This window comes from Frankliniella occidentalis, unplaced genomic scaffold (genome assembly GCF_000697945.3).
Source record: "Frankliniella occidentalis isolate FOCC.00 unplaced genomic scaffold, Focc_3.1 Scaffold113, whole genome shotgun sequence".
NCBI lineage: Eukaryota > Metazoa > Arthropoda > Insecta > Thysanoptera > Thripidae > Frankliniella > Frankliniella occidentalis.
Genome location: NW_026267241.1, coordinates 531,528 through 544,417, shown reverse-complemented (window position 1 = coordinate 544,417; position 12,890 = coordinate 531,528). Strand labels below are relative to the sequence as shown.

General features: G+C 38.7%; 4 protein-coding genes across 4 annotated transcripts; 2 read left to right on the top strand and 2 right to left on the bottom strand.

The window, feature by feature from the left end:
* The first annotated feature begins 6 nt into the window (after positions 1-6).
* On the top strand, positions 7-2,524 carry LOC113217843 (proclotting enzyme-like). The gene is made up of 5 exons (XM_052270212.1): positions 7-228; positions 308-396; positions 488-623; positions 716-1,000; positions 1,115-2,524. The coding sequence occupies exons 1-5, from the start codon at positions 136-138 to the stop codon at positions 1,265-1,267; spliced, it is 756 nt and encodes a 251-aa protein (XP_052126172.1). The 5' UTR covers positions 7-135; the 3' UTR covers positions 1,268-2,524.
* On the bottom strand, positions 2,443-7,800 carry LOC113217842 (serine/threonine-protein kinase greatwall). The gene is made up of 16 exons (XM_026437909.2): positions 7,569-7,800; positions 7,395-7,450; positions 6,795-6,895; positions 6,615-6,706; positions 6,414-6,535; positions 6,217-6,323; positions 6,055-6,146; positions 5,848-5,977; positions 5,614-5,745; positions 5,151-5,495; positions 4,661-5,030; positions 4,361-4,571; positions 4,071-4,245; positions 3,883-3,996; positions 3,558-3,770; positions 2,443-3,481 (listed from the first exon to the last, which is right to left on the bottom strand). The coding sequence occupies exons 1-16, from the start codon at positions 7,668-7,670 to the stop codon at positions 3,438-3,440; spliced, it is 2,406 nt and encodes an 801-aa protein (XP_026293694.1). The 5' UTR covers positions 7,671-7,800; the 3' UTR covers positions 2,443-3,437.
* A 97-nt stretch (positions 7,801-7,897) lies between these two features.
* On the top strand, positions 7,898-10,821 carry LOC113217817 (gamma-interferon-inducible lysosomal thiol reductase). The gene is made up of 6 exons (XM_026437881.2): positions 7,898-8,227; positions 8,349-8,522; positions 8,603-8,776; positions 8,854-8,997; positions 9,090-9,152; positions 9,233-10,821. Exons 1-6 carry the CDS (start codon positions 8,102-8,104, stop codon positions 9,275-9,277), a joined length of 726 nt encoding a protein of 241 aa, XP_026293666.1. The 5' UTR covers positions 7,898-8,101; the 3' UTR covers positions 9,278-10,821.
* LOC113217816 (uncharacterized) lies at positions 10,812-12,745 on the bottom strand. The gene is made up of 4 exons (XM_026437880.2): positions 12,200-12,745; positions 11,949-12,086; positions 11,713-11,870; positions 10,812-11,641 (listed from the first exon to the last, which is right to left on the bottom strand). The coding sequence occupies exons 1-4, from the start codon at positions 12,486-12,488 to the stop codon at positions 11,480-11,482; spliced, it is 747 nt and encodes a 248-aa protein (XP_026293665.1). The 5' UTR covers positions 12,489-12,745; the 3' UTR covers positions 10,812-11,479.
* Between the last annotated feature and the right edge of the window lie 145 nt (positions 12,746-12,890).

The following is a 12,890-nucleotide window of genomic DNA, read 5'->3' as shown; positions in this document are numbered from 1 at the left end:
CACCCCACCACCAGCAGCCCGCCCACGCTGTCGCCCTGGCCGCCCCAGGTGCCCACCGCCAAGCCGCCCTCCAAGCCCACCGTCAAGCCGCCCACGTCCGCGCCGCTGCCCGGACCCACGCCCGCCCCGGAGCCCATGGACGCGAGCTGCGGCGCCAAGAACGGCTACCAGGACCAGGAGAGGATTGTCGGTGGCCAGAACGCCGACCTCGGAGAGTGGCCGTGGATCGTGAGTAACTTGGCCCTCGTCACCCTGGTTCCCACCACCTCAATGCCTGTTCTGTGCTCATCGCTCGTGTCCTTTGCAGGCGGCGCTGTTTAACGGCGGACGGCAGTTCTGTGGCGGTTCCCTCATCGACTCGACGCACATCCTCTCGGCCGCCCATTGCGTCGCCCAGTGAGTCGCTCACCCCGCACACATATGTTACCTCGCACTCGCTCTAAACGCTCACGCTCCATCTCTCTCTCCTCTCTCTCTCTGCCCACAGCATGAGCTCCTGGGACGTGGCCAGGCTCACGGTGCGTCTCGGTGACCACAACATCAGGACCAACACGGAGACCCGCCACATTGAGAAGAAGGTCCGGAGGGTGGTCAGGCACCGCGGCTTCGACTCCAGGACCCTGGTGAGGAGAGGGAAAATCGTCCTCGGCGAGGTCGAGTGCTCTGACTGAGGAACTCGGTGAGGGTGGCACTGACGGGGGTGTTTCGTCCGCAGTACAACGACGTGGCCATCCTGACGCTGGACTCCCCCGTGCAGTACCGGAGGGACATCAGGCCCATCTGCATGCCGAGCGGCAGCGCGGGGTACTCCGGCAAGACGGCGACCGTCATCGGCTGGGGCAGCCTGCGTGAGAGCGGCCCGCAGCCCGCCGTGCTGCAGGAGGTCAACATCCCGGTGTGGACCAACGCCGAGTGCCGACAGAAGTACGGCAACGCGGCGCCTGGCGGCATCGTCGACACGTTCCTGTGCGCCGGCCAGGCCAGCAGGGACTCGTGCAGCGTGAGTTTCTGCCCCCCTCCCCCTGCCCGGGGGAATGCCCCGTGGCCCGTCTATCTGTTTCACCCTCTGTCACGCCGTGCTCATACTCAATGTTTTGTCCTTGCTGCTCAACAGGGTGACAGTGGCGGTCCTCTGATGGTCAACGACGGTCGCTGGACACAGGTCGGCATCGTGAGCTGGGGCATCGGCTGCGGCAAGGGCCAGTACCCCGGCGTTTACACGAGGGTCACTAGCTTCATGCCCTGGATTCAGAAGAACCTCAAGTAGTTGTCTAACTGTGATGTCGTGCAAAGGCGTCACTCTTGTGATATTCGAATTATTTTGTCCCACCCCAGGGGATTTGTCACAAAGGACGTAGGTCTTCTCTTACCGTTTAGGGACCGTTTCTCTAAACCCTGAGACACGCGTGCTCTGGTGCTACTTTTGTCTTGGGGAGGGGCGTATTCAATTCGACGAAGGTGCATCGGCTGAGTTAATAGCCCGGTGAAAGTGCCATTAAATGACGGAGTTATACACTGTAAAGTTGTTCTTGCCAATGATTCAAGAATAATCATGGTTTCTTCACAAGAAGACTTATTTTGTCTTTGCTAAGCAGAATTTAGTGATAGCAGTCAAAAGCTTGACTCAAGTTTCTGTTAATGATGTGAGTGACAAATGGAAATTAGATTGTATTTTTTAAACTTTTAAGCACACACATTTCATTGGAGCTGAGACCTTTTTCTTTAGTTTTGATATTTGTTATGTGATTGGATGTAATGCAGTAAGCTACCACTATAGCTAGCTGATATTTTCTGTATAAAATGACTGAACAAAAAGGGATATAAATGCATCCTTTGCAATACACCCTTTTGCATGCAAGAAACAATAATAGTTTTAAAAGGTGAAAAGAAACAGTCCTGTGTAGCAGTTCTGCTTCCTAAGTGTAAGATTCACTGTATATTCCTTTGAGTATGCAAGATTAGGATACCTTTACCAAAATGTGATATGCAGTAACAAGTTTCAGATTATTTGTTTGGAGTTAAGGATTTATATTTACTAAGAGCCTCTGCGTGAAAATGTAGCTGATAAATTTCACAGAGCACTTTAATTTATTGGGAAGACTTTGAGGACATTGCCATCCTATTTTACATGTGTTGTGAGAGTACAAAGTGTTAGCAGTCTACAGTGTTTACGTTTTAAATGACTTAATCTTTGCTGGAAGCCTACAATGCTTTTAATTATAATTGAATCATGTTAGACTCTTATAAGGAATGTCACAGCCTATTTCCACCAAATTCAATCACAGAGTGTTCGATATGAGAACAGGGAACTTTAGATGCTGTTTGATGGAGATAAATAAAATATAGGTATTGGAGTACACGATACATGATCATTCTCAAAGATGAAAACACAGACAATAAAACAGATGTGGAACATTGTGGGTAAGTGAGCAATTCTGAAAATGGGTTGCTATATGACTGCTATTGCTGTCTATGCTTATTTATTGTAAAAATATAAACAAATAAAAGTATGATGATTGACAAATATTGATCATTGAACACCACTTACAAAAAATATAGTTTGTTGACCAAGGATACTTTACTAATAACATGAGAACATCAACCATCTAAAACAAGTAACAAGACAGAATACTTAATGATGTCTTGCAATTTAGCAGAAGACTTGATGGGATTCTAATTCCAAAAGAACAAACAGAAAGAAATATCTAAATTTTCAAATCTTTTATCTCATTACTGTCACTTTGAGTTAATTCTTGCAAGTAAAACACAGGAAAAAACCCAGTCTCTTTGGTTTTCTCTGTTGAGATTATTTGAAAATTATTTAGTTTCATGCTGATTTAGTGTTTACGTACCAGCTATCACGTAAAAAATACTGCTGATGCAGATTTAAAAAATACTACGTTCGTAACTACTGAATAAATAAGATACCCCACAATGTTGTCATGACAATAATTTAACATAAAAAATAGAACAGAAGTTCCCTTTGAACAATGAAAATTATTTTGTTCAAATTAATTACAAACCAAACACACATTTCAAGAACAATCAAGGTTAAAATTTAAAACAAGCGGATGTATAAAAGTGTCACTTTGAAAACTTGGTTAAAGAAGTTTAAATAAATATTGAAGTACATGGTTCAGAGTGCCTTGCTGGGCCAAAATTTAGTTTGAATCCAGCCCATTACTAATAGATAATTACAGCAATGGCAACTAAAATGAGAATGATTACGGATGAAATCAACTGTCAACAACACTTTGTTAAAGAATAGGTTTCTGTTTTGTTGTGGGTACCTATCACTTAGGTAACTTAATAGAAATTGATAAGAAAACATGAACTCAATTAAGTAGCAGGCCTTGACGTTTCACGCAATTTCATAGATAAAACATCATGACTAACTTGATACAAGAAGTTGATAACAAATTCTTTTACAATTATTATCATTCAAAATTGGAAACGTTAAGGTGTTGAAGAATATTCCTTGCTATAATAAGAAACAAAACATTAATAAACAGATCACAAATCAAAACAAACCCAAAATTAAACTTAGGCAAATTTACCTTGAAAATAACATGTATCTGTGCTGCTATCTGGTTGGGGAATAAAGGGGGCTTCGGTGTTCAGTAAATTTTCCCAGTTAATTTCCCTGAAGAGAGACATTTTACGAACATCAGCACCATTAGGCCTTTTGAAGGGGTCGAGTGTCAGAATGGCTTCAATTGCAGATACTGCTTCAGGTGATAATAGTTCATCTCCCTCAGGCCACGGAATATCTGGAGAAGGGCAAGTGCAGATTATGTCTATATCCAACTTTTAAGCCAAATATTGTTTACAAACTTGTAAAAATAATGTTGAAAAACAAAGAAACAGGGATTCATAAGATACCTCTATTTAAAATGTTTTGAAAGACTGCTTGAGGTGTTTCATCATTAAAGGGTGGAATTCCAGTCATGAATTCATAAAGGCACACTCCTAAAGCCCACCAATCTACACCAGAACCTAAAAGAGAAAATTCATTTACAAGCATTAAAATTACTGTTGATAAGTAAGTAAATCAAAAATGTTAGTCTTACCATGACTTTTTCGCAAAAGAAGTTCAGGAGCAAGGTAATCAGGAGTGCCAAGAATGCGCTGATCACTTGCAGATTTTCCTCGTCGAACGGACTTTGGAGTGCGAAATGGCGTTTGCTGAGATGAGAAGGGTGTGGTAAAAGGAGTTGTTGCAATTGGGCTGAGGATAGGTTCCTCCTAGGGGGAAATCAAGAAAAAACAAGCCTATGAGAAACAAACCATCTTGTCATACTGACCTACTTTTTAGTTCACAAACTACATGAGTGTACCTCACAACAGAGATTTACAGTACCATAATAATGTGTCCATTGGAATGAGAATCAGCTGCAAATGTTGTCTTCTTTTCTGGAAGAGGTGGTAGTTCAAAACGGGTGACCTTTGATGGTTTTGAGGAATCAGAATTACAGAGTGGTTTGCGCATGGCCACAGGGGTTGAAAACATTACACCAGCCCCAGTTTTATCAGCAATGCCAGCCCACCTGAGATCCTCATCTGACAAAGACCTACAAAATTATTTTGAAAAGGCTGTTATAATCACAAAACTTATCATCATTTATCGCAGGAAGTTAAGTTTGTAATAAATTATATGCACCTGACTTTAAGAACTCCTTTAAGAGGACTAACAGTATTCTTTTTTGTGGCAGTTGGAATATCAATTTTGTGAATTTCTTCCCTTGGAGAAGTTAATTCACTGTCCTTAGTTGGTGAACTGTGATTCTTCGATTGATGTAAGTCAGACAATATCTGGAGGGATGTTATTTCTTGGGTTAAACCTGTGTGAGCTGGATCTGAGAGAGAGTATAATCGACCATCATCGCCTGAAACGCCAGGTAATCGTTTCTTTTTTCTTCTACTAAGGAGGCAGCATGCTCTCTGCAGCAAGACCTGGGGTGATCTTGTTTTAGGAGATGTGACATGAGATGAGCGAGACAAATGACTTGCCTCCGCAGACGAATCTCTGGCTGGAAATGAAAGAGATAATAAAGCATGATAGAAGCATCATCCTTTCAACTAACACCGTATTTTCATAGTAATGAACAGGCATAAAAATAAAATTGATGGTAAGCTATTATTAGACTCACAATGGCATATTCCACATCTTGAGTTTAAACCACTGCTGTGGTTGTTACTTGATGAATCAACGCTGCTGTAGCATGTATGATACGACAAACTGGAGGAAATCTCTTCCTCAGAATCAGTTTCATCTCTAACACGTTTGCGTGCTCCACTTCCATTGCAACTATTTCCAAGGAAGCTACCATTCCCACTCAGATCAGCAACATCATTGTCGTCACTTTCATTCAGTGTTCCTAGAATGCCTCTCTTGGATGACACAGATTTCAAATGAAAACTATGGTCAGCTGAGTGAAAAGCAGCAACTCCTGATATATGACTGTCGTTTTCAGTTTTGTTCACAACTGTAGCACCTGGTTACAATGCAGAGAATAAAAAAGATGCAATCCATTGTAAAAATAAATTCTTAGAATGTCTTCTACATAGCTCATACAGCAGTAAAAAAAGAGATATTACTAGACAAATCCGCACCTGTATGATCCATTGTGGGTGATCCAGTAATATTTGATTCCAGAGGTAATAGCTTGTGAGGTTTTGCTTCACAAAGGGAGTCCTGACCTTCATATTCAAATCCAAGTGTTACTTTAACACCAGATCTGCCATCTGCAAGTAGCTGACATTATAAGCTCACCCAATTACTTTTAGATATAGAGCGACTTCAATCTTAAATATGTATTGTTACTCTCTTAAGTATCCTGAACTTACGATAAGCCGTTGTTGTGGTAGTGTCAACCTCTTCTATCTCGCCGTTTGGACTGAATACTTCTGATGGTTCATTAGAGACAACTGAAGCTCTGCTAGAATTTCCACTAAATATAGAACCATTTTCAGAGCCCTGCCACAGAAAAAGGAATCTCAAGATTATGATGTTAACATACATGCTTAATTATCTTGAGGGTTCTTCTCACTTACAAAACAAAGGTGAGATGTTAATGAGAGTATTTGACCAGGGGTGCGTAATAAAGCATTAGGGGTTCCTTTGGTCAAATCAGATGCTTCCAAATCTGTTAAAAAAGATTTAGTATACAACAATAAAATTTAAATCTGTGAATTCCTTCAAACAATAAAACTTACCTCTATTTACATCTATACGGCTGAGCCCAAAATCAGTCAGCTTCACATGCCCTCGGCTTGACAAAAGTAAATTGTCTGGTTTTAAATCACGGTGAATGATTCCATGACTAGAAACCACAGAACAAAACTATTATTTTCAAAGAAACACTTGAAGCTTTACAGAGATCTAAGAGAGTAAATATTTAAACTTATTGTACCTGTGAAGGTATTGTAAGGCTAGAACAACTTCCGATATGTAAAATACTGCCATGGCTTCCTCAAAGTAGCCGTACATACTGAGAAGAGATTTTAAATCTCCACCAACCATGTACTCCATTACCTGTTAAGAAACATGACATGCATTGAAACTAAAGAAAAAATAGTGACGAGACTGATTATAAACATTACACAATACTTACTAAATAAATATTAGATGTTGTTTGGAGTGAATAGAAGAGTTGAACACAAAAGGGACTTTTGGTCAATGCTAATGCATTTCTCTCAGTTACAACTGGATAAAGAAGCAGAAGAATATAGTATTTAAGAGAATGTTTCAAAAAGAATAATATCAGTAAGAGATTGCTAAAAACACAATATACCTTGACTAGCCATATTTTTGTGAACCATTTCAGACTTCTTCATAGCTTTTATAGCATACAGTTGATCGGGATTGGTTTTTTTGCAGCCCAGGTACACTTTCCTGAAAGGGTGAACATGAGATTAGTTATACATGTAACTAGTTTAATACATTTTTTAATTAAGCATTCAGGTAAACTGTTATTTAATTTTTATGCGAGATTAGAAATACTACAGAAATACTACAATGATCCAGGCGATACTTTGGCCTTCAGCTAAGTGTCACATGACAGCCGATGCTGGCTATCTTGCGCTCTGGTCGGCTTCAGGAGCAGATTGGCTTCATTGCCTGAAGACCAAAGTATCTTTCGGACAACTATTATAGTTCTTTAGGTGGCTGCTTGTTAACAGAAGAATGAGGAGATTGTTGGTAAAGTAAAACTTCTGTTGCCCTGCTAAGAATTTAACGGAAAAATTACTGCACTGATTTAGAGCAAGTGAAAGTTGACCGATCGTAGTCATGTAGACTCTCGATAAAGCTGACTATAGTTTACCGGGAGACTTAATTGATAAGATATCAGTAAATTCTAATCATTTAAGTATTTATATGTAAAACCTAGTACCCAAAAGCTCCTCTGCTGATTGGTTTGATGACAGTAAAATCGGTGATATCAGGAGGCTGAAATATAGAGTAGATTGAACAAATTTAGACTGGAATTAAGTTAAACAATTTAAAAAAGGACATATCTTGTCAACCCTTTGAGGTATCTATAGGTGCTAGGTAGTCGGCTTGTTACCTTGGAACTTTCCGCATGTTGCGAAACCAATGTATTTAATAGCAAAACGTCTCGGGCGACATCAACAAATTTTGGCTCCCTGTTCTCTTTGGAAATTTCCATCTTACAGGAGGCTACTTAGATACATTTGCTTCAAAATATAGTACAAAATACGATACCGAACACACATTTATTTTGAATTTGTTTTGGTTTGAAGATGGGTCGAAACAGAACGATAGGATTGTCCTTATATCGATCTTTCGATAACGTTATTCGCACACAAGGTTTGTTTGCACGTCGGAATATTTGCACCACAATAGTTGTCTGCTAGACGGGATGAAAACAAAAAATGGTTGCTCCGTGGCACCGAGATTAGGCTCGAGTATCTGTACACTTTGTGATATATGTGGAAATGGATTGATTACTGTGATGAGACACTTAATAGAAAGCAGACAACAAGTAGTTTGGTTTACTGAAAGCCTGTAAGAATGGATTGAATCTGTAGCATTACGAGTTTTGTTTCGCTTCTCGTTTAACAGCCGTAGGTGTTGACAATGTATTGGAAACTAAATACCGTCATGAAAGTAAAACTTTTCCTCGTGCTTTTGGTTGTTCTTATTTTCTGGTCTTCTTTTCGCGTCTATTATTCGAATAAACCTGCTCCTCTGACAAGAATAGAGGTGTGTATGTTTAGTCGCTGACAGTTCATATAACTAACCATTGTGTGGTTCAACCAATTAAGTGATCGTAGAGCCATAGATGTTCTCTTGCCCTTAAGTATGTGTTTCTATTTATTTCCAGATAGCTGATGATGGCTCCTCAACAGTGGTCACATTGCTTCCAGTTCTTGTTGAAGTTTACTATGAAGCTCTCTGTCCTGACTCCAGAAGCTTTCTCCTAACCGAATTATTGCCTACATATGAAAAAATTCCAAAAGCAATGAATGTGCAGTTAATTCCTTATGGCAAAGCTAAGGTATTCTGCTTTACAGTTCACTTATGTAAATTTTGTCCCTCTTTTTTTTTTAGTCTGCTTACTGATGCTTTACGTTTTAGACTAGTACTTCGGGTAACTCTTTCAAATTTGAATGTCAACATGGTCCGCAAGAATGTTTAGCCAATAAAGTCCATGCATGTGGATTGAACTTGATTCAAAATGTGGATACCCAAGTGCAATATGCTACATGCATGATAAACGATAACTGGAATGCAGAAGAAGCTGGTTCAAGTGTATGTACCCCAAGTAACTCGATTAAATTACACTTTATATTTAATCTAATCTTTTCAATCTTTCCAAATTTTTGCAGTGCGCCAAAAAATATGGGCTGGATTGGGATTCCATCTGGAAATGTGCTAAGGGAAACCAAGGCAGCAAACTCCTGTCTTTGTATGGTAAAAAGACTGACAAGCTTGGTGGTATTGATTTTGTTCCAACTATTGCTTTGCAAGGGGTAGGTTTCAACATGTTAAATTATTTCCAAAAATTTAAATTACATTGTAGATTTTGTTCTCTAGCTTTGAATTTTTTTGGTTTCCTTTACAGAGCACTGATAAGCAGCCAGCAATTTTGAAAAATTTATTTAAAGAGATCTGTGCATTGTACAAGGTGCGTATGAATCATCTTTCTTTTATGATCACCACAGTTTACCGTACACCAATAAATTACAATTCTTTATCTCTTTTTAGGATGAGAAGCCAGAAAGTTGTTCAAAATTATCTGGTAGTAGCTAACCATATTTACCAAATTTTGGAGTTACATTCATATTGGATTCACTTATGGTTACCATGTTAAATGAGTGCTGGGGAGTACACAGGGTTGGTTTCATTTTGAGGGAGGTCATGCCTCACTTTTTGCCTAGTTACAGGCGAAGTGGGCTGCAAATTGCCTTACCATCAGGTGGTTGGCTTCTTAAATGGCCAAATAATATACCCCTGTGAAGTTTTGTTTTGGGAGAAGAGGGTGGGTCATAACCTCCCACCCCTGGATACGTCCCTGAATGAGTTCTAAAAATGACTGATTACTTAGTCTTTACAAGACTAAGATTCTTATGGGATGACTATGCTTGATATTTAAGCTTTCTGTTCAGAATACTTCCATTCTTTCTTATAGTGTTTTGAATTAAGTATGTTTGTAATCTGTGATTTTGTCCTCTTAAATCAGTTATCCAGTAGAGGGAGTAGTACCCCTTTATGGGTATGCAAGGCACTGTCTTTTATTTTAGTACTAGCTGGTTCATACTTAAATTTACCTAACACGGTATTGTCAGTTGTTTTTTTTAAAGTTGAATGATTGTGTGTGTTTATCTATCGAGAACAATTGAGCTGGCAGTTTGGAATAGAGCATTAAAAGCAATTTGAATACTTAAAAAAACCAGGGTCCATAACCAAATGTAAGTTTTTATATTAAGTTACCTTAATTTCTTTTATAGGAAGCTATTCTGCTACTGTCTGGTTTCACTGATCATTTGAAAGCAGAATTCTGTTTTCTTTTCTTTGGCCTTAGTTTTCAGTGAACTTAGGGTATCCAAACTTGTACGGTAGCCAATAATTTTTGGTTGTGATGTTTCACCTTGAAAGACTGATCTCTGCTTCTTGCCAAAAAAAAGTATTAGGAGACCAGTTAGACCTGAAATCATGCCTAAAATATATGACTATTGGTATAGGCATAGCAGGGAGAATATTTGTCCATGTGTGCAGTTATTAATTAATGGCCCCTCATTTGTATCTATTTTAACACTTCCTAGACTCACTATGGAATGGGCTAGTACCGCAACTGCTTGTCCTGTGTATGTGCAGTGCAGCTACTGTTGGTTGGTCGGAACTGTCAAGCAGTTTAAAGTTGCCCATTTCACAGTAACAAACTAATTACAAGTTTGAAGTGTTTGTTTCTGAAGTTGTTTTTTTTTTTTTTTAGCTGTTTTTAAACTAGACATCACAACAATCCCTTTAGTGTACCTTCATAATAAACCTCAAGGGCATTTTTATTTGAAATTGAAAGCTGGATTTCAACCAAAACATTTTTGAATCATTATTTTATAATTTGGTTGTGACGTGTTAAGCTGCAGCTTTTATGTAAGAGAATGGGCTTGCTGAGGTTCAAATTACACCAATTTGTTTTTTATGTGGATTAGAAAAGCATTGTTTAGTGTAAATTAATGAGTCAGTACTGTCAATGGAATTCTGTGATAATTAATTTTTTATACCAAGATATGAGTAGACGATCCACTAGATGTCTTATAAATATGAATAAATAAAATTGCTAATATTTCTGCTTATGGTTGTCGCTTTTATTTGACATATTTTACAGGCCAAACGAAATATAGTTCACTAGGTAACATTCTGAACTTTGATGTTTTAAAAATATGGTGCAAGTGTAGGAGTTACTTTTGTTATTACGAACAACAATTTGGGATCCCCTGTGCCTAGTCACACTCAAGAAGGATCTGTTTAAGGACCAAAATCTAGACAGGCACAGAGGAAATTGGACTTCAATTGACATGTAACTTAGGAACATTAGGAATTGTTGCAAGTGAACATCATCTAAGCAGTCACTGTCAGCTTTTGAATGCTGAACAAAATTTCTAACTCCAAGATGGTGAAACTGCAGTCTTTCCAAAACAGAAAACTTTTGCAAACAGCAAGAAGCTTTGTTAAAATTTGAAAGAAAAGAAAAATTTGTGTGTTCATGGACTGAACAAGCTATTCAAAAAGAAAAAAAAAAAAAAAATATATTATGGGTTAAAAAAGGAAAGACAACAACCTGAGATAAAGAATTAAGCAGAGCAATATATCATTAAATCGCTATGCAAGGATCACCAAACTGAAATATATGGCAAGGAAAAACTTATTATGCTACTGAACGAAATCAAGTATGCACTAGTATGGATCTGGTACAGATATATAATTATATTTAAATTAAATGACGATTACAGTTTAGGATGAATCGTAATTATGCCTGTGGAGGTTCCTAAGAGCCTCATCCCCACCCTCTGCCAGTACATCTACCAATTGAATACTCAAGAAATTGAGCATTGGTAAATTTCCAGGTCGCTCCTTGCACAAATCTGTCCAATGTTGCAGTACTTGAAAACACAGCTGCAATTAAAGGGCAAAAAATAGTTGAGAAGGTATATTAAAATAATGAAAAATAATTAAAGCATTACTACCTCACTGAGTTCATGTCCATATGTTATTTGTAGTTGATTAAATATCTGCTTTTTAATTTCAAGCTTTTTTGCAAGAATTTTTATTCCATCCAATGTTAAACACTCAGAAACAATTATTAAGTCCTTCTGCGTTACTGATTTTGAGGAGTCTCTCAATTCTAAAGAAAAAAAGTACATCATTTGTTTCCTTGACCATTTATAAAATACTTTAATGATGATAACAATCTGTCACATACCTTTCAGCTTTTTTCTGTCATCGTCAGAAAGAGTTAGATCATTGTTTTCCTTCTTCTTATCCTGTCTCTCATGACAGGGATTTGGGGATGGAAAAATATTTTTGACATTCCCAATCACAATGTTTTGAGCGTTTTGAACTGTGAAATTTTAAAGTTTGACCAAGTATCATGTCAAGTTGGTTGGTGTAATAAATTCATAAGTACAGTATCAAAGATAAATAACAAAAATAATAATGAGCAAAACAACTTACTATTTATATAGTTGTTAACTCTTCCCTTGGAATTTCCCCCTTTCGGCACTTTAGAGTAACCACGGGGGAAGTCTTTTGAGTTGGTTTTGCTATCATGTGTGGGTGATTTCTCAGCTGATTGAGATGCACCACTATTGATTTTGTCTGGGTTGCTCCCATGATAAGGGTGTGCCGATGGTAAAGTTGTATCAGGTGTATATTTAGGCCTATGCTCATTTTCAGGCTTCACAACAGTCTCATGTACTGACCGAGGGGGGGAAGGCACAGAATCTGTTACCACATCTTCCATTTTGACCCACGTCCTCACAATAATAAGACACAATTCTGGAGGTGGACACAACGAGAAAACGTATGAGGGGAATACGTCTAACGCACAAAACCGCCCCACCACTTGTTGCTGAACCGCGTAATCTGGTGCGAACACAACGACGAGACACAAAGCAATACAAACAGTAAAAGTGTAGCCAGGCGTAGCCAACTACACTCCATCAGTTATTGCGGCAATGAAGACATACTATTGACGTTCTTACGTTATGACATGTGTTGACGAGGTAAATATATAACTTTTTATTACAATGAGATAGTGTATAGTTCCATTCAAACTTGGTTTTCAGTTAGTTTACTTATAAACTGTGTGAAACTGTTGGGAGCTTTTCTGCTTTTCTGCTTTTGCTTCTGCTTTCCTGTTGTG